A 19,554-nucleotide genomic window follows, 5' to 3' on the forward strand; every position below is an offset into this window, starting at 1 on the left:
GATGATAGCGTAGATTAGAAATGGATATAGAGAATAGGAATCCCATCTAAAATATCATTTTTCCTGTGGTCAGCCATTCTGGACAGGATCCTCACTATAGATCATTTAATTTCCAAAGGTATGGTGTTGAACAACTGCTATTGCTTGTGAGGAGTAATGGAGGAATCAGTGCATTACTTATTAATTCATTGCAATGAGTTTTATAGCATTTGGATTCACTTCCTAAGGCTGTTTTGATGTAATCGGTTGTTTCCAAAGGACTTAATTTCACTCTTCAGCTCTTGGTCATTGAACAGTTTGAGTAATAAAGGGAAGATCTTATGGTGTTTATCTCCTGAAGCAATCTGTTGGTCTCTATGAACTGAATGAAATTGCAGAATATTTGAAGGGAAGAAATTGGAGAATGGTGCTCTGATTTCTAAGATAGAAAAGCTTCTCATTTTTTGGGTGCACAACAACAAAACATTCTCTGAAGTATAACGTTTTGTAGGATAATGATTTTATAGTATAATTCTTTCTTTTTTTTTGGCTGCAATTATTTTATAGTATAATTCTTTTTGTATAGATTATACATCTCATATAGTGAGTTTACAATATGTAAATATTTTTGCTTCGAGGAAATATTTCCCTCTTTAATATAATCTCATTTACCTTTCAAAAAAAAAAAAAAACTAATACATGATACATCAAAAATATCTCGACCATTGCCTGCACAACATGCCCAAAAAATCACTAATTAAAGCCCTTTTTCACATCTCCAGATCAGATCAATCATCAGCCAACTTAATGAACAAATAGATTTTCAGGTAATCTTACCATCAGCCGATTGATATCAGTGTATTTAATCAAGTTCATCTAGATTAAATTAAAAGGAACCAAGCAACAATAATTGCCAAGAAAAAGGTGAAAAAATCCAAATCAAAGACCATCCAATTCATGATCAATAAGTTTGTGCAGGCAAACTATAAGAACATGACCAAATATAGAGAGACACACTTAGTGTAACTTCCAACTCTGTCAATTCATCGTATCCGATCTATATTAAAAACAGTCCATCGACCACTTCTTTCAACAAAACTTCACATCTAAGTATCTAAACCAAACAACTCCGTAAGCATTAAAAGAGAGCATAATTTAACAATGAAAAATGAAACCTGCTTCTTCTTCCTGGCCAAGTTCCATATCCTCCAGCACATGTTCTCCAATCTCGTATTCCTTTCCTTCGGACCCCTCGTTGCCGCTGCCTGCATAAAATAAAAGAAAACAGAGCGTCCATCGAAACAACTTCCATCCTTCTGAGAGAGAGAGATTAAAAAACAAAAATAATACAACTAAAAGGCTGAGCTTGTTATCATACCCGAACCCATGAGCGATGGAGATCGGTCTCATCAAACCCAGTGATCACTTCTTCAACGAAGTAGCGAGTGGGACTGAATCTCCCTCTCTCCCTCAACAGCAACGACGACGATTTTGCCTCGTCTATACCAGGACCGACATCCAGAATTGCTTCAAGGTAACTGTTGATCCAGTCGTTTCCCGCCATTAAAAGACACTAGAGAACTCGTTAGCTTTTCTTTATTACAGTTTTGGCTTGGTTGCATGAACTATGAAGGACACAATAACACAGGACAGAGAGAGAGAGAGAGAGAGACTGGCAAAGACGCTGGAACAATGGTTTGTCAGGAAAAAATAAACAAAGAGAGAAAAACTTTGCGACGAAGACGAACGAAGAGGAATCGGGAAATGCGTCCGTATTCGAACAAACGGGATTGCACTTTCTACTTTTTACTTTCTCTTCCTTTTTTTTTCGCTTTATATTTCTTTAATTTAATTATATAAAACAACCCCAGTAATCACCTGATCTGATCAATTCGATATGACAAAATTACCCTTGTGTATATGTACCTTCTATACCGTAAGACTGAAGTGGCCCGTTTGCGAGGGCTGATTACATTCCTTATTTTAAAGATTTATCTCTTTTTTGTTGTTAAAAGCTCAGTGATATATATATATATATATATGAGCATTTTAACTGTAAAAAGGAGAAAAATCCTTAAAATAAGGAATGTCGAATGCAGTCTTAAAACCCATTTCGGTTTGGAAGACCTTCACTTCACGCAGTGGCTTTTAGCATTATACGAACTGCAAAATCAATCTTCTGGTGAAGCTATCTCAGTAACTTCGTAACTTTTTGTGGCATAATCAATGCAGAAGCTCTTCCAAAGGGACCCTTAAAATGCCCCGGGTAGGCAGTAAGCTATCAAATGACTGACTGAAAACCAATTTGGTTTCTTTGGGGTTTTTTCACCAAACATAATTTTAAACTATTTGTGCAAGGCCCATCTTAGAAAGCCAAGAGCCGCATCATCCCTCTGGGGCACTTAATCAAGAACAAACTACATGGTGTTTGGAAGTGTGTTCGTTTTTTTGGACCGATTTTTAAGAAAAAATGCTCATGGTTCTAAGACCCGTTTTTTACAAAAAAGCGTTTCTGCTACGTAGGTAGTGAACGACACTATACTGTTTGGTAAGGTGATTTTTATCACCGTTTTTCATGTATGTGTTGACAGATAAGAACCACGTAGGATACACATCAGTCAACCGTTGGGGGAAACGGTTCAGCCGATTATTAAAAAATCGGGCATGCTTCGAAAATCAGGACCCCACCAATGCATGAAACGCCAATGATATACATGGGCATTTGTTGAAACGCCTATGTGAATCCGGCGTGACACCGTTTTTTTTTTTTTTTTTTTTTTGAAAACGGCCACGGTTCCAAACATCCTCCAAGTGCCCGTTTATGCTTAGTGAAAAAATCTAGAGGAACAAATTATTGATGAGTCAGTTGAAGAGTTATTCACTTCAGCCTTTAAGAATAGTTTATCAAGAGTGCCTTATCAAGATTAGACCTGTTCATGGGCCGGGTAGCCCGACAGCCCGGCCCGCACCCCGGTCGGGCTTGGTCATATAATTAGGCCCGCGGGCCTGACCTCGGGCTTAACACAGTAAGCCCGACTGTGTTTCGGGTCAGGCTCGGGATTTGTCAAAAAAGCCCGGCCCGACTCAGTATTATATATTTTATAAAATATATAATATGTATTTTATATATCATATAAAATATATAAATAATATAATATTTATATATTTATAATTTAATATATATATATATATATTTTATTCTTTTCTTTATAATTTCAATCTCTCTCTCTCTATTCAGCTGCTTCAACATTAATAATAATAATAGTATAGGCTAAATTTCGGGCCTGAGCCCAGGCTCGGGCTTCGGGCTTTTATGAGGGCCGGGCTCGGGCCCAAGTTGTAGGCCCGATGGTCGGGCCAGGCTCGAGCTCGGGCCTTAAAAAAGTTTATTAATACACAGCCGGCCCGGCCCATGAACAGGTCTAATCAAGATTATCCGACTTTATCACGTAGCTGAACCAGTTGTCAATAAACATAACTTATTTATGGAGATGAACCAGCTTAGCTGAACTAAAGCTTATCTTCAGCTAAATCCTCCCAAACGGGCCCTAAAAACCTCAGTGGCTATGCTAAGGCCAACCTTCCACTCTTTCTAACTGCTATGTTAAGAAGCAACCCAGATATCCTACTCACTTTTGCTACCCACACTCTACCCGCCCTGAATTGCATCCACACATTGCCATCTTGAGTTGTGAGATGTATGTCTGCAATTCAGGGTGGGTAGAATGTGAGTAGAGAGTAGTGGGCAGGAAATCCGATTTGCTTAAAAAGGCTGTCTAAAACGCAGCTTCAGTCTTCAAGGTTTCGGATCGGGCTTGGGCTCCATCACTCCAGTGATATGCATATACAACAATTGGCTTTTTTTTTCTTTTTAATGGGGTCAGGCTTTGGGCTTGGACCATGAACATTTTACATTGCTTTGGGTTTGGGGTTTGGCCACATCCATTAAATTTTGGCAAAAGTCCAACCTGAGTCCGACCATGAACAGCAGGCTTTTTGTCTTAGATTTGACTCAGATTTTATTTATTTGAAGAATGTAGCAATCTTACTATCTAACTGATCAGCCTCTCGAATTATTTACTTCAAGCTATAAATATTGTCATTGTGGGAAGTAAAACAACGAAGAACGGAGGAGGACCGTTTTGTATTATTGTGGCTGAAATTTGTCACTTCAGATAAATTAAATTCCAAATTAATACCTGCCTTAAATAACCCAGATTTATTTATTTAGGGTGTGCTCTACAAAGTCAATGTTTTTTAAATTGCCACACCAGCAAAAGACGAGAAGATATGTTCTTGAACTGTGTTATTGCTTTGAGAATCAAAAACAAGTTAATTTGTTTCGAAAAATGAATTATGTTTTTGAAACACTATCAAAATGATGTTTCTTAAAACAAAAATAAATATTGGAATGGAGATATTTTATGATTTATGAAAGATGACAAGATATATTGCATGATTTAAAACAAGAACATGTTTTTCAAACTAAAAATTCAAGAAGACATTTTTTTGTTTCAGCTTTAGTAACAGAAACACATTTATGACAAAGAAAATATTTTCCATGTTTTTGTTTTAAAACAATTTATTTTTAAACCAGATGGTTTTAATTTGTTTTAGAAACTCACAACAAGAAAAACAATTCACATTGAAAAACACCCCCTTAATCTTCTCATTCAAGAAAATAATTTGAAGGGAGATGCAAGTAAAAAGAAAAAAAGAATGCGGTTGAGTTGGGACAGGCTGCAGAATCACCACAATGAATAGTCATGACTAGGGATGCAACTTGGAAGGGTTAGGGTTGGAATTTTATCAGAATTTGAATGGACCCAACCCAAAGCTTAAGTCCGAAGTAGTGTAAAATGTTAACTTGGGCCAACCCAAGTTGCACCCCTAAATTCATCACTATGAAGGCTTGTACATGCATTTTATGGTACATATGTAAATTGCTTATATTGTTCTAGACTTTTTGATTAGAATGATTTAGGGTTGCTTTCAATGTGGACATGCTTAGGAGTAACCAATGAGACTTGGCCAAGGTCATCTATGGTTCCATTTAAAAAATAAAGTTGCTAAAGATGCTTCTAGTGGTGGGCCCTTCACAGGTTAACTTTCAAGCATATATTCCAAGCTTCTCTTAGGTATACAAAATTGGGTTTCTTGGAAGAAACAAATGAAGTGTGCTAAGACAAACAGATATGATAGAAGATAGATGATTCTGGATGCGTGATATAAAAGGTGTCTTTTCAGTGAAGTCTGCTTACAACCATGTAGAAGTGAAAGTAACTACACTGAAATGAAGTTATGGTTGGAAGATTTTGAACAGGGGCTGGTAGGTGGAATCAGATCGGTTGGGGTTAAATTTGCATTTGATCCAATTATTAATTGGATAGAAGTTCTAACATCTAAATTTGAGATAATTAGATGGGATGTCGAATTAAAAATTGGAATTTTAAAGCTATCCTTTCATTGTTGGGCGTGAATAAGGTATCGTGGCTTGTGTTCGTTCTACTTCTGTCATGGAGATGTTAATAAGGCAAATTAATAAAGATGAAATGAAAGACCTTATAAAGGTGATAAATGGTGTAGAAAATATAAGAGAAGTAGAGTGTCTGGGTCTGTTCACAGAGTACTCCTCGCATCAGCCTCACACCTCATCTCAGCCACACATAGGAAACATCTCTCGTATTTGTATATTGTCATTCATGGGGTGATATTTTCAATGCATGGTGGGCTCACTAGTTGACAATTTAGGGGTAGTAGTGGGCTTTAGAACTCTGCACACATTGGTTTGTATATCTATCAATTTCGCAACATTCCACAGAAGCTAACCAAAATGCAAGTAGAACACTTAACCCATAAAATGGACAAATGGATTAATTGAGATCATATACAAGACTTGATTGAGAAATCTAATCAGTTATCAACAATCAATGCTATGGACCTATCTATATCTATATTAGAAAGAGGAAAGAGGGGAGGCGAGGGGTCCTTTTTTACAAAGCTTACACAGACCATCTCCCCTCATTTTTTGCACAATGTGGCCATTTATTTTTAAATTAAATTATTAAAAAAACAATAAGTCAAAATCAATTGTCTCTTACGCTTTAATTGTCCATACTAAAATCCATAATTAGTCTCTCTAACAATATCATTTTTAAAACTCTCTCTCTCAAAAAAAAAACCATCAAATAGACATATGCAATCTCTTAACCCAATTTAGTCAATATTTAGGCTAGGTCCAACCCAACTAGGGGTGGCCACGAGCTGAACTCTTCACGAGCTACTCGAGCTCGGTTCAACTTGGTTGAAACCGAGCTCAAATATATATATATATATATATATATAATAAAAATATTATAATTCTTAATTTTTAAACATCAAATAAAAAATATTTTTTATATATAACTTTTTATTTTATAAAACATTTTTCTCAAATCAAGCTCAAGCCGAGCCGAGCTCGAACTTACGAGTTTTTGACTCGAGTCGAGCTCGAGCCTTGTACTATTCGGCTCAACTCAAATCCACCCCTAAACCCAGCCCAACCTTAATAGAGACCAAATTTAATATATGTTATGTGTTTAAATTTAGACAAATTATTGCATTCACTATTGTTTGAATCAATTACAATACCAAGAAACAGTTGCAACATCTCCTTCTCTAATCCACCTCGTTTAACACTTTAGCAAAATGAGTGGAAAGTTGGCCTGCCAAATTCAAAAGCATGGGCTGGAAGCTGTCAATAAGGTCAAAAGTTTGGGCTAGAATTGGGTCCAACATCGCCTAAACCCAACCAATGACCAACCATATATGTAGCCAGTACCCCAAATTAATGAAACAATTATATCTAAGTCTAACCACCCAAGTCCCGAAAACCCTAATCCCTGGTTAAGGCAGGATTCGATCCCAAGTCTCCACCACAACCAGCCAGACACCTTACCAACAACCAATGCATACAGCCATAAAAACAAATTCTCAAGACTTTATATGGGATGCATGGCAAAGAAAACTTTTGTCCAATTTGATCATGGTCCAGTATGGTACAATATATATATATATAGCACACTGATGCCGGTGGGCGTAGCATAGATTGCAGAATACAGATAACTATTTGCCTTTTTTAAAGAGTTCAATTTGTCACTACATAGAACCTAATAGTAATAGTCCATTACTGCAAAGAATCTGCATTTGCCCGGAGCTTGGAATGCATAAGTGTCTGGACTGAAATCTTGCCACCTGTGTTTCAGACAACTGGCTGCTTTTATCAATAAAATTTCTTTGCTTTATCAGAAAAAAAGTAATACAAGCTCTTATTTATCCTTATGGCTTCCAATATATAAGCAGACTCTTAGAATCTACTCGGAACCGTATACTCAACTTTTCAGGAGAGGAAGATTTGCTAGATGGTCATTCCCTAATTGGATACAATTCCTATAAAATTGGCTTGATGGCAATTTTCACAAATTTGTGTGTGGGTGGGTGGGGGGGGATTTGCCATGTCAGGAGAGGCATCTTGAGATTAGGGGAGAGACAAGTGAAAACAAGACTAGATGTCATTCAGAAAATCATTTTAAGTTTCATGATTCCCATCTGCACTGCAAACACCAAGAATATTGCTGCAGTGCTGCTAGCAAACTATCCAAGGAGATGATCATTCCTGCTATAAACCAAGGATGAAAATATAGAAACACAGATTTACAATTTTCACCTGAATGGATGGGATGAGATGTAACATGCAATAAATAGTTTTCCCATCTTTTTTTTCTCTTTCCTTTTAAATGCAGGCAACTTCCATTACCATCTAACTTGCTCGATTTATTAAAAGACTATAAATTTTCACTACATGTTAGCTTTCAACATTTACCTTCATTCATTCTAATTTATCTTTATAAACAAACCTTACACTGCTTCATTGTGGTTATGTATGCTTGAGTGTTTTTTTTTCTTTCCTGGAGACAAAGAACAGGAATCTGGATAAAAGGAAAATTACAGAATCCAATTGTTCCAGCTTCTAACCAAAAAGTTGTTTGCCTTCAACTAGCAATGGTCTTATCTCCCAAATCAGCCTTATTATTTCTCTGCTAAGAAGCTCCCATGCCATATTCCTTGCCAAATCCAAACTCTGACAAGTCTTGCTTTGCCATTAAGTTCCTAGAAGCTCAACAGAATCAACATTATGTAAGAGAGTTTTCTTTTAAGAGACCATTTTATTGAGAAGTTGAGTATGAATTAGAACTGTTATTCAGGTCCTTTCTCTGTTCCCCAAAACTTTGATGACATAGTTCTATTCTTCTTTTACCAATGAAAAGAGTTGTCTTTTTACAGAGATCTGTGGGGAGTGTGGAACGGCCAACAATGCCAATTTGACAGAAATAGATTTGCAATCTGAGGAGATGAATATTCTCATTTCTAAATAATTTCCACCAACTACACCAATGCCAACTTTTAGTATACCATAAAAACCATACTAAAGATTCAATAAATTGAACTAGTCATGTTTCTTCTTGTTATAAAATAGCATAACCATGCACTATTGGTAAGGCTTTGACTGTTGAATAGATTTCACCACCTCACTGTATTCTATAAGGAACATGTTTAATAGTGTAAACTTGTGATAAAATAAAATTATTAATAAGAAGAACATGGTGTAACAATATAATTGACTGTAGGTTTGCTGTTTTTTTATATATGAAATACTGAGCAAACACTTCTTTCAATAATACAGTTACAGCATTTTAGTCCTCAGTGACCAATCTGCTTTTCAAATTTTTCTATTGGAAATAGTACAAGTCTAAATTATCTTCTATAATATTCAGGCATTCGTTTGCGACTTTTCCAGCACTATAATGAGATTATAAGACTATCTCTCTTGGAGAAAGATATTCAGATAGTTCTAAACTTCTAATTTTGCAGTTGCACACAAGGCTGGGCTATAAGATACACAAACTTGACATGCAATGTTCCAGAACTGGAAATAAGCCATGGAACTAAACCCCAGAGAGAAACATTTAAGCAATTCTTTAGTTGTACAGAAAGGTCAGCCATAAGTTTGTGGGATCAGTGTTGTCAATGTGGTTATGGCCTCCCAATGCTATGTGGTGACTAGTTGGTGCCTTGGTGCTCACTAGTCAACCACAAAATAATAATTCAATCTCACTGCTCAAAAATATAAACATAAGGGCAAATTTCTTAAACTACCCCTAAGGTTTAGGAAATTGACTAACTATACCCCTATTGTTTCAGTATTGTCTTACAAGTATTCCTACTGTTTCTGACAATTGGCTAAATCGTCCTTACCGTTAGTGTCGGTTAATGAAAGGATTATAAAGACTATTTTGCCCATTATGCAAAGGGGGACCTCATTGCCTGAAAATTTTCCGGCGAAGTCTCTTGCGTACTGGACCCCAACCTTTGCTCCGGATGTGGATCAGGCGATAAAGCCTATTTTCACCAGATGGTCTCCCTGGGGCCTTATCACCATGGCCGGAGACGCCTCAGGGAGAAGCAAACAAGTGGTGATCCGGAAAGAGAGAGAAGAAGGAAGAAGAAAGTAAGAAGAAGAAGAGAAAGAAGAAGGAGAGAGAGAGACCAGACGCGGGAGTGTGTACCACCGCTGGTGGACGGTGGAACAGGAGAGAGCAGAGGTTGGGAGAGAGAGAAAGAGGAGAGAGAGAGAGTGTGTGACTGGAGAGAGACTAGAGGCGGAGGGGGTTGCTGCCATCAACGGAAATCTTCTTCTTCCTTTTTTGTGACTGAGAATAGGTGGTCTGAGAACGAAGATTTCCAGTGATGGCAGCCACCTTTACCCATTAAGTTTGAGAAGGAAAGAGAAAGCACTGAGAAGGTGCAGAAGAAACTCTTTCATACTCTGTTTCAGAGAGAACAGAGAGACGAAAATTGGGACGATTTGGAGACAGATCCGGATGAGAGGGCATCAAAATCAGCAAAGAAGCAATGGGGGTTTGATGGGTTTAAGAAGTGGAAGAGAAGTAACCCAGAAGATGAAACGACTCCTTTTTCTCTGGGGGAAAGATCTGACAAACACCATGCCTTTTCAACTCCTTGCCCACTTGTTGATAGCCCAATTGGGGAGGGCCCCAACACGAAGTTGATAAAGAAAAAGATACACCCAGATGGTTCTGCATCAGATTTCTTCATCAGTAAGGTAGAGAATTGCAGAAATCAGTTATTTTTTCTTGTTTTTCCAAAGATCTATCATGAAAACCATTTGCTGGAGTGCAGTCCACAACCATGTTTCAAACCCATGAAGCTTCTGCAAGTTCTGATCGATAAGATACTATATGCAGACTGAAAGAAAAGATCTGCATTCACTTGTACACACGTTATATTTATATAGCTGAGATTTGAGATAGGTTTTATTTTAGTTTATATTTTGCACAAATTTTATGATTCTTTTAGATACTTACTGTCTGTAAAATTTTTGGTTTTGTAAGAGGCCATGGTGTGACAGATATGGTCACATTGTACTGGGCGTGGTGAAGAAAGAATTCAAAGATCATGTGGGTGAAATGGAGAGCATGAGAAATGTTTCCAGAGAGAGACGTGGGAGCTTGGCCAAATGGGTGACATTTGAAGAAAACAGCGAGAACTCTCTCATCCAAATCTCTTTACTGGTCATCGCTTTTGAATTCTTTATGTAATTATGTGTAGAGATTCTAGAGAGCTTATTTCTAGTTTTTCAGGGGTCATGACAGCCTCACCAGCCCTCTATGAGGCTCACTCTCCCATGCTCAGTTTCCTAGTAATGTTTGTCCAGACACAAATAATGAAAATTTCTAGATTTTCTCCTTTTTTGATCATCTCTTAATTCAAGATCAACCCGAAACATGGGTGAGTTAGTTTCCTGCAGTTGCAGAACTTTACAACTTCAAAATTGAAACTGAGAGAGAGACCAGAGGCAGAGGGGGTTCCGCTGGTGGATGGGGAGAGAGAGAGAGGGATTGGAGGAAGGGGGTGCTGGTGTTCCGCAGCAGCATTGAGACTCGAGAGGAAAGTGACGGGGTAATATTGGATTTTAGAAAAAATTATATGTCACATGCTGTAACATGTATATGGATTTTGATGGAACATTAACGGATACTAACGGTAGGGGTAGAGCTAGTCAATTGTCAGAAACAGTAGGGGAACTTTAAGACAATACTGAAACAGTAGGAGTATAGTTAGCCAATTTCCTAAACCTTAAGGGTAGTTTAAGAAATTTACCCTAAACATGAATATAAAAATAGATAATCATATTTAATGATGAAATCTCATAAATAATTTAATAAAGACTGCAAGTATTCAATAAAAGATATGGTATAGAGCATTTAACAGCCAATTGATCAGAATCTCAGTAGGGAGAAATAGCATTTGTTCCTGATATGATTCCCTTGTAAATAGCAACTCCATAACAGCAAATTGATCATAATAAGACCTAAACGAGCTACTTGACTGTTCCTTTTCTACTTTTGGTTTTCTTTCTATATTATTATGCCCTAACTCAACCACGTGCAGTGAGATGCTAAAAGCAATTGGTGTGCATAAAAATATAAACATTATAATACTACTCAAAAAGTTAGGGATGAATACAAACAAATAAAAATGTACATTATTCTTTTTTTATCAGCTAAGCAAACTAGTCATTAGTTGATCTAGTAAGATCTAGTAAAAAATACTTAGTTGTCCTAGGAGACCACACTATGGGTATTGACTGGTTACTGATGCAGTTGATATGTCCCACAATTGAGTAATGCTTGACTAGTTGTTAACCAGTTAGTGCTTTGATAACACTGCATGGGATCAGCAAATAATAACGCAGGACACGGCATTGTTGTTATAATACCTCCATATGGCCCAATCCAAACTTCAAAGGATCTCGTCCAAATATCTCGAGTTTACAACATGATTTCTTGATCAAACACCTCACAAAAAGACAAACCTCTAGGCCTAGGTACTTTCCTTTCTAATCACTAAACTATTTTTATCGCACACCAACAACACAGCCTCAACCGAAGCTGAAAAGATCTTGTCAAGACATCACAAACATGATTTATTAACCTGCTAATTCACATCAAGACTAGTTGTCTCACAAAAAGGCTGAACTTGCACCAAGATCATTTGCTTCTACTACAAAATTGAGAAAATTAATTTCCAAAAAACAAATCAGATTACCATCAAAGCATCGGATAGTTTACTTTCAATTCCTTAAAAAAAGTGATACCAGATCCCACTACAACAAGATATAGGTAGGGTTGTCGATGGGTCGGGATAGGGTAGAACTAGTCCTGAACCAACAAGAAATGTCAAGGTCCCGGAACCGAACCAGACCCTATAGGATCTGTACTTTTAGACACTGAACTGAACTGATCGGTTCTCAGTCCATCGGGTCTGACCCAATGGACCTGATTATAATAAACCTGGTGAAAATATTAGTCAGTTCAGGACAGGGTAGAACTGGTCCTGATCTGATAATAATCAAGACCAAAAAAGAGAACCGGAACCGACCCAGACCCTATAGGATCTGTACTTTTAGACACTGAACTGAACTGATCGGTTCTCAGTCCATCGGGTCTGACCCAATGGACCTGATTATAATAAACCTGGTGAAAATATTAGTCAGTTCAGGACAGGGTAGAACTGGTCCTGATCTGATAATAATCAAGACCAAAAAAGAGAACCGGAACCGACCCATTGATCTAAAAATCCTGGAACCAGAACCAATATAATTGGTTTGGTCCCATCAGGCCCATTGGGTCAGACCCGACCCATTGACAGCCCTACATATGGAAACAACAATTAATTTCCAAAAAAAAATCAGGTTACCATCAAAGCATTGAAAAGTTTACTTCCAATTCCTTAAAAAAGTGATACCAGATCCCCAATACAAGATATGGAAATGCCAGGACCTAATTAGTAGGTTTGTTAACCCAGTTCAAGCACTCCTTTTGTTCTAGTACCAGGTTTACAAGAAATTGGATATTCATTATATTGCCCAGTCAGAAATGCACTTAAAGAAATGTAATATCCATTCAATAGAAATATATCCTACAACTCTTTTTCTTCTTATCATAGCCACATGGTTCTGAATGTCAATGTTCTGCATGTTTTGTTGGGAGAAATCTGGATATATAAAACCAGATGTTACAAGATCCTCATATATAAACATGATGTAACTTCCTCAGCACCTTGTAGCATATAAACATCATGTAACTACAGTGCAGCTAACTAACCTCTGTATACGACACTCCAGGTACAGCTTTGAAAAGCCTCTACATCTTTCGGATTGATAGCCAGAAGATTTGAGACAATTTATATATTCTTTCTTCTCCTGAACCATAATAGACTTGTAAATTAAGTCCCAATGAAACCAAACTCCAAAACATCAACCCTCTGTGACACTAGGCATTCCACTCAATCTAAATCAAAACGAAGAGCCTAAATCCCAATTAAGAAAAAAAAAAAAAAGAGTACGAATTGGTATTTTAACAAAAACCGGGAAGAAATATGTAATGGTACCAAGTCACATTCGTGCGTGTGATCCAGAGGGAACACGCCCTTTTCTGGGGGAACAGGTCTCAATCCCCTGTTCCCGCCAAATGCACCACCTGCCAACATGTCAATAAATTATTTCAGGAAAAAAGATGAATGAAGGCAAGAATAACTATTTCACTTCTTCCTCTTCTTCTAGCTCCATAGTCCATGACACAAACATGTTCAGATTTGTGATCAATTCCTGTATTGCTAGTGGAGAAATACTCCAATGTAAAGTTCAGAAACCCCTGAATTTTTCCTGATAGAACAAAAGATAGAACAAAATAGATGTTTTTAAAACCCTAGTTCTTATAATGTTTCTGATTAAAGAACAAAGGCCGACATCATCTTTGAGCCATATTTCGAATTACTAAAAGATTTAGCTACTACTACTACCATCACCAAAGATCTTGTGCTCTTTTTTAGCTTTTTTCCTCTTTAATCAAACTAAAGCAAAAACAATTGACACAAGGTTAAAGAGGAGGTCAAATGAGTTTACCTGCGCTCATCGGCTCTCAGTGAGTTCCTATTGTTTTGATTTTGCTTGAATAGTTGGCACGGTCATGCACATACATGAGTACATGACCCAACAACTAATAGAACTTGCCCAAACTCCAAATTACACCAAACTCGAACAACTCGGGCTGAGGGCGGTGTGTCAGATTATGTTGAAAGGGTGTTGGTACGTAATTTCACATTAATTCCTGGTAATTTCTATAATTTATAGAATGTCCTATCCTATGATTTCTGAGAAATTTCAATAATTGCTGATAATTTATGGAAATCTAATATAATTTATGGGAATTACTGTTTTATTTAAAATGTTATAATTTATTGAAAGTTATATATTTTTCTACAATTTCTGGTAATTTTCTATAGTCTACTGAAATTTCTTGTTAAATAATGGTGTTAATTAATAGTAATTTAACATTAATTGTTGGTAATTTTCTATAATTTATGATAATTTCCTATAATTTTTGAGAATTTTCACTAATCACTGATAATTTGTGAGAAATTTCAATAACTGCTTATAATTTCTGGAAATTTTCTATAACTTATGGCAATTACTGTTTTATTGAAAATGCTATAATGTATTCAAAATTCTATATTTTTCTATAAGTTCTTGTATTACTGTTCATTTTCTATAATTTTCAATTAATAGTATTTAAACTTATGGTAATTTTCAATATGTCAATAATTTTCTACTAATAGAAACTTTCAATAATTTAATATGAGAATTACTGTTTTATTGAAATTTCTATAATTTATGAGAATTACTATTTTATTGAAATATCTATAATTTTTACTAATTATCACTAATTGTAGTATTTTTCAATAACTTCCAATAATTATCACTAAAGAAATTTTCAATCTTCAAGTAGCAACAATTTTCAATAACTTTCAACTAATAGTATTTAAATTTACGGTAATTTTCAATAGTTGCTATGAAAATTTTCGACTGACAGTAATTTTCAATAATTTTCATTTTTCAACTCAGCCAACAGAAATTCAAATTAATATTAAATTTAAAATTGTTAATTAGAAATGAACAAAATTTATCTAGTAAGTAAGAGTTAACAATGAATTGAGATTTTGAAAGAGACTTCACAATGAATACACAGGTGATCAATAGATTCTGGACATTGCCCACAAAGGCCACAGTTCAGGTCTGGGACTTGATGCCTCTTCTGGCTAGATTGTCTTTACTAAAACATTTATACAACACCAAAACCCAAACTAAGATGTTAGATTTCAAGGGACTGATACGGTTCCATATTTGTTTTAAAAGAAAAGACTCGCCACTATTGTCACTTAGCTTAGCCATCGGAGATTTAACAGAGAATAAGCCATCCCCACTCCATTTCCACCTCCATTCATCTTCTTGGTTAACATTTACAGCCTAATTCTTAAGAAGTTAAAGCAAACCCAACACCCCTTCCAACTCCCAGTCATGGAAGTTTCTTCTAAACTGTGGTCCCAAGTTACATTATTTCCCACCATCTCAAAGCAGTCAACTACAAAGGCTTCCTGGTTATCAAGTCAACATACTGAAAAAGTTGGGGGGAAAACATCAATTAGAGGAATATCAGTGCACCAAGGGTCTTTCCAAAAACTTGGATTGTCTCCTATGCCCAATTTAAAGCCCAGAGCTCCAGAGAAAGCAGGAAGAGTCTTCATGATCCCCTTCTAGATGGAGTAGCCACAAGAGGGTAAGGTATCCAATGAGAACCAATCACCTCTATCTGTTCCATATTTGGAAGCAAACAAATTCCTCCACCAATAACTTCTTTTTGTCCCAAATCTCTAAATCCATTTACCTAATAAAGCATTATTTAACAGCTTGATTTTCCTTACCCCAAGCCGCCTTTCTCCACAAGAGAGTCCTAGCCTCCCCACAATAAATTTCTTTGCAAACTTTCTAATTTCTTAGCCACTTTCATTGGGATTGGAAAAAGGGAGAGATAGTACGTGGGAAGATTAGACAAAGTGCTTTTGATTAGGGTGATTCTTCCTCCAAACGATAGACACTTTGCATTTTAGGAAGATAATTTCTTCTCTATACAACCAATTACTGGCTCCCAAATAGATGAAGATGTACACTTAACCCCCCACCCTAGAGGCAACCCAAGATTCTTTCACTAGGAGATGGTTCACCTGACAAACCAACACACCAGCCAATTCCTACACATCCTCAACCTACCCCACTGGGATAACCAAACTTTTTCCCAGATTCTCTTTAAGACTGAAAGCCACCTCAAATCAACACAAAATGCCCAATATCACTTCCAACTGATCATGAGAAGCATCAATGGAATGCAGTGTCATCAGCAAACTTAAGTAGCTTGACTTTTTCACCACCTGGAAAATTTTCAAAACCTTCCCAAAGTGCAGCAATTCCAGCTAGTTTGCTGAATTGGGAGAGTACTTCCATCAAACAAATAAATAATGTGTGTGTGTGTGTGTGGTGGGGATCTCCCTGTCTAATACCTATTGTGCTCTCAAAGAAGCCAGCTGATTGCCCATTAACTAGCACAAAGAACTTAGAGAAAGTAGTGCAGACCTTAATCCAATTCCTCCACTTTGATTCTTAGAGATCACACATTCACACCATTCAACACTCCTTTCAATCTTTTAGAAATAACTTTCGCTAAGATTTAGAAGCTGTTGAGAAGGCTTATGGGCCTAAAATTTTTTAAGTTCACAACCCCTTGATCTTTGAAATCAAGGCGATGAAAGTGGTATTTATTCTACTTTGCAAAGAAGCATTTCTATAAAAGTCCTAGAAGGCATTCAACACATCTTAATGGATAAAGTCCCAACATTTAACATAGAAAAGGTTTGTCAATCTATCCAGCCCTGGAGATTTATCACCATCCAACTTGCTAATTGCTTCCCTTACTTTCCTCCGTGAAAGGATTTTCTAGGAAAAGTTTTTGCTCCTCACTAAGATGTTTAAAGGGGGTATCAGAAGGGAGGGGCCTTTTAAACCAATATTGGTACAAGTTTTTGTAAAAGGTAGTTGCAATTGATTTAATTTCAGATAAGGTTTCCCCTATCCCACCCTCATGTTTTAACTTACAAACGGTGTTGACCCTGTTTTGGGCATTTGCCATTCTATGAAAAAAGTTGGTGTTCTTGTCTCCTGCCTTCAACCAGTTTACTTTTGCCCTCTGTCTCTATCTAAGCTCATCTTTATAAGACATCGTTCCTGTCAAAGGCTTGACTTCTTTTCACTCTCTCTTCTTCTGAGATGTATCTTATCTCCTCAGCTCTATCTATTTCCTCAATCACACTTAGGCAAGATGTTTTCTCAGTTTAAAAAATCATCATACTTTCCAAATTCCAGATCTTCAGCTTTTCTTTAACAACACTTTTTTTTTTTTGCAAGGACAAAAGAGATGTATGACCTGAGGAACGAGCTGCCTTGAACTTCCATGAAGTCCCGACGAAAGAGCGACCTTAGACGACAATTGATTTGAGGTCCGAGGAGGCAGTTCCCACTAAGACGAATTGTTGTCAAAGGCAAGCACATGACTCCACCATGTGTCCAGAGAGCGACCATTTGGCAGCCCATGCAACAGAAAAGTCAACACGTAAGACAACCAGTCAGTGGGTCCCAGGCCCACACCATGCATTCATGATGTGGCGCACAGGTCAGCCAAGCATGCTACACCCGAGCACTGCAAGTGGCCAGATCGCTTGAAAGGTGGCCCTGGTTGAGCCCCAGGTGGCCTGACTGATCTCCATGTGATCTTGGCTAAACACCAGGTGGCCTGACTGATCTCCATGTGATCCTGGCTAAACACCAGGTAGCCTGACAGGGCTCTAGGTGTCCTGGAGCCGAGCTCCAGGTGTCCTGACTAGGCCCTAGGTGTTCAAGGCCAAATACCAGGTGTCTCGAGGTATGACAAATGTCCCACACTTGTCTAAGATGTATGATTTCGATGTGCATCCGAAACCTATATAAAGGTCATAATAGCATTCAATTCATACTTTATGCTTCATTGAATTCTCATCTACCCCCTTTGGACAGCTCGGTGCACTAATTTAATAGTTGGAGTTACAAGCCCAAGATATCACCCCGGGTTCTCTGACCTTCCTTCTTCCTTTGTAGGTGGTAAACTCCGAATTGCCTTGAGGACCTAGACGATTTTTTACGGCACCAGGTGGTAACAACCTTCTCAAACGTATTACAACACCATCTTGCAGTGGGTCTTTTGATCGGAACAAGGAGGAAAAAAGTTAAAAATCTCGGTTTTATAGTGAAAAGTTAACAATTACTTTTGTACTTCTAAAATTAAGCATAACAAAACCAACCTCATTCTATGATCAAGATTTCAATCCTAGACACTATAAAATGCCAGAGCTAACCTCAATTAATCTCAAAGTTGTTCTATCATCTGGATGAAATCATTATCCACTTAACCTTAATTGTCGGCAAAATTTTTCATTGTAAAAATTGGAATATCATATTCTGTTTAAAGATGCTAGCAAACATCTGTTTACTGGTATTAGCAAGTTGAATTTCAAGTTTTGTTTAAAGAAGTTAGCAAAAAAACAGTTATATTTAAGGAACCATAATTGTCGGCAAAAATTTTCACTGTAAACGAACAAATTCCAATATATGAAATCAAGAGGCATGAGGTCTGATTAAGCGAAGAACTAACCTTGTTTGAAGGAAACTTCCGAAGATTGCCCTGACGAGAACCTACTCTAAGAGGGAATTGAAGGGGAACCAAAGCAAGGCTGATTAAGCTTCAATTGTTACAATGGACCTGGCCAATTAAGTTTCAATTTGTTAGAGTGAAAAACCGATGACGATGAGACGAAGAAGAAACACAATGGAGGTGGGGGTCCATACCTAGGTGTGGCTGGAGTTCTTGCTTGTGTTAGGGTTGCTGTCTCGTGGTTGTATGCAAACGAGAAGATCGAGACCCTAGAACGAAAAAACACAATGGAGGTGGGGGTCCATACCTAGGTGTGGCTGGAGTTCTTGCTTGTGTTAGGGTTGCTGTCTCGTGGTTGTATGCAAACGAGAAGATCGAGACCCTAGAACGAAAAGACAAAAGCTTCGCACATTGAGAATATCAATGAGCAGTCGGGGATGTAAAGTACAACCGATGTTCCTGGTCAACGCTTAGCAGATCTGAAATGGTGCAAATTTAGTGCAAATGCAAAAATGTAGAGTGTAATTTGGTATATAGAAACGCAAAGTTGGATGTAAACAGGAATCGATAATAATTCTCTTAGTAAATAATAAATGAAAATATGAGTTCAGTATTGAAATATATTGTTCACTTTGAATGAAGGATTAAAGTATTTTTATGGATAAGGATGTGTTTTGGAAATACATGGATACCGATAAAAATATGAAAATGCTTGGATACACTAGGATAACATATATAAATTTAATAAATACATTAATAATATTATATTTAAAATTAAATGACTACAAATAGTATAAATATATAGAAAAAGTATATTTTAGTGGTGTATATGAAAAATATATTATAATTTATATAATCGGATGCATAGATATCATACAAT

At 37.0% G+C, this 19,554-nt stretch overlaps 2 protein-coding genes across 17 annotated transcripts in view; both read right to left on the reverse strand.

Annotated features, from left to right (window-relative positions):
- The window catches only part of LOC104586143 (putative sucrose-phosphate synthase 1), a 35,485-nt gene extending 33,677 nt beyond the window's left edge, over positions 1 to 1,808 (reverse strand). Inside the window, exons 1-2 of the mRNA XM_010243289.3 lie at positions 1,358 to 1,808; positions 1,155 to 1,244 (exon numbers count right to left, since the gene is read on the reverse strand). Of these exons, the coding sequence (XP_010241591.1) occupies positions 1,155 to 1,244; positions 1,358 to 1,543 (276 nt within the window). The 5' untranslated portion in view covers positions 1,544 to 1,808. The remainder of the gene's footprint in view (positions 1 to 1,154; positions 1,245 to 1,357) is intronic.
- A 4,657-nt stretch (positions 1,809 to 6,465) lies between these two features.
- Positions 6,466 to 19,265, reverse strand: LOC104586144 (uncharacterized). Of its 16 annotated transcripts, none has more exons than XR_016082944.1 (5): positions 18,869 to 19,262; positions 18,675 to 18,782; positions 13,492 to 13,580; positions 13,206 to 13,303; positions 6,474 to 7,212 (listed from the first exon to the last, which is right to left on the reverse strand). XR_016082944.1 is itself a non-coding variant. In XM_088899064.1 (4 exons), exons 1-4 carry the CDS (start codon positions 14,013 to 14,015, stop codon positions 8,184 to 8,186), a joined length of 417 nt encoding a protein of 138 aa, XP_088755190.1. In that variant the 5' UTR covers positions 14,016 to 18,668; the 3' UTR covers positions 7,771 to 8,183. The 16 variants fall into 16 exon arrangements, 2 of the variants coding, with proteins under 2 accessions (XP_088755190.1, XP_010241592.1); XR_016082938.1 differs by lacking the exon at positions 6,474 to 7,212 and adding an exon at positions 7,771 to 13,095; XR_016082946.1 differs by lacking the exon at positions 13,492 to 13,580 and having other exon boundaries at positions 6,466 to 7,212; positions 18,869 to 19,265.
- Positions 19,266 to 19,554: the final 289 nt, after the last annotated feature.

Source organism: Nelumbo nucifera, chromosome 2 (genome assembly GCF_055504915.1).
Source record: "Nelumbo nucifera cultivar China Antique chromosome 2, China Antique-T2T, whole genome shotgun sequence".
Lineage (NCBI taxonomy): Eukaryota > Viridiplantae > Streptophyta > Magnoliopsida > Proteales > Nelumbonaceae > Nelumbo > Nelumbo nucifera.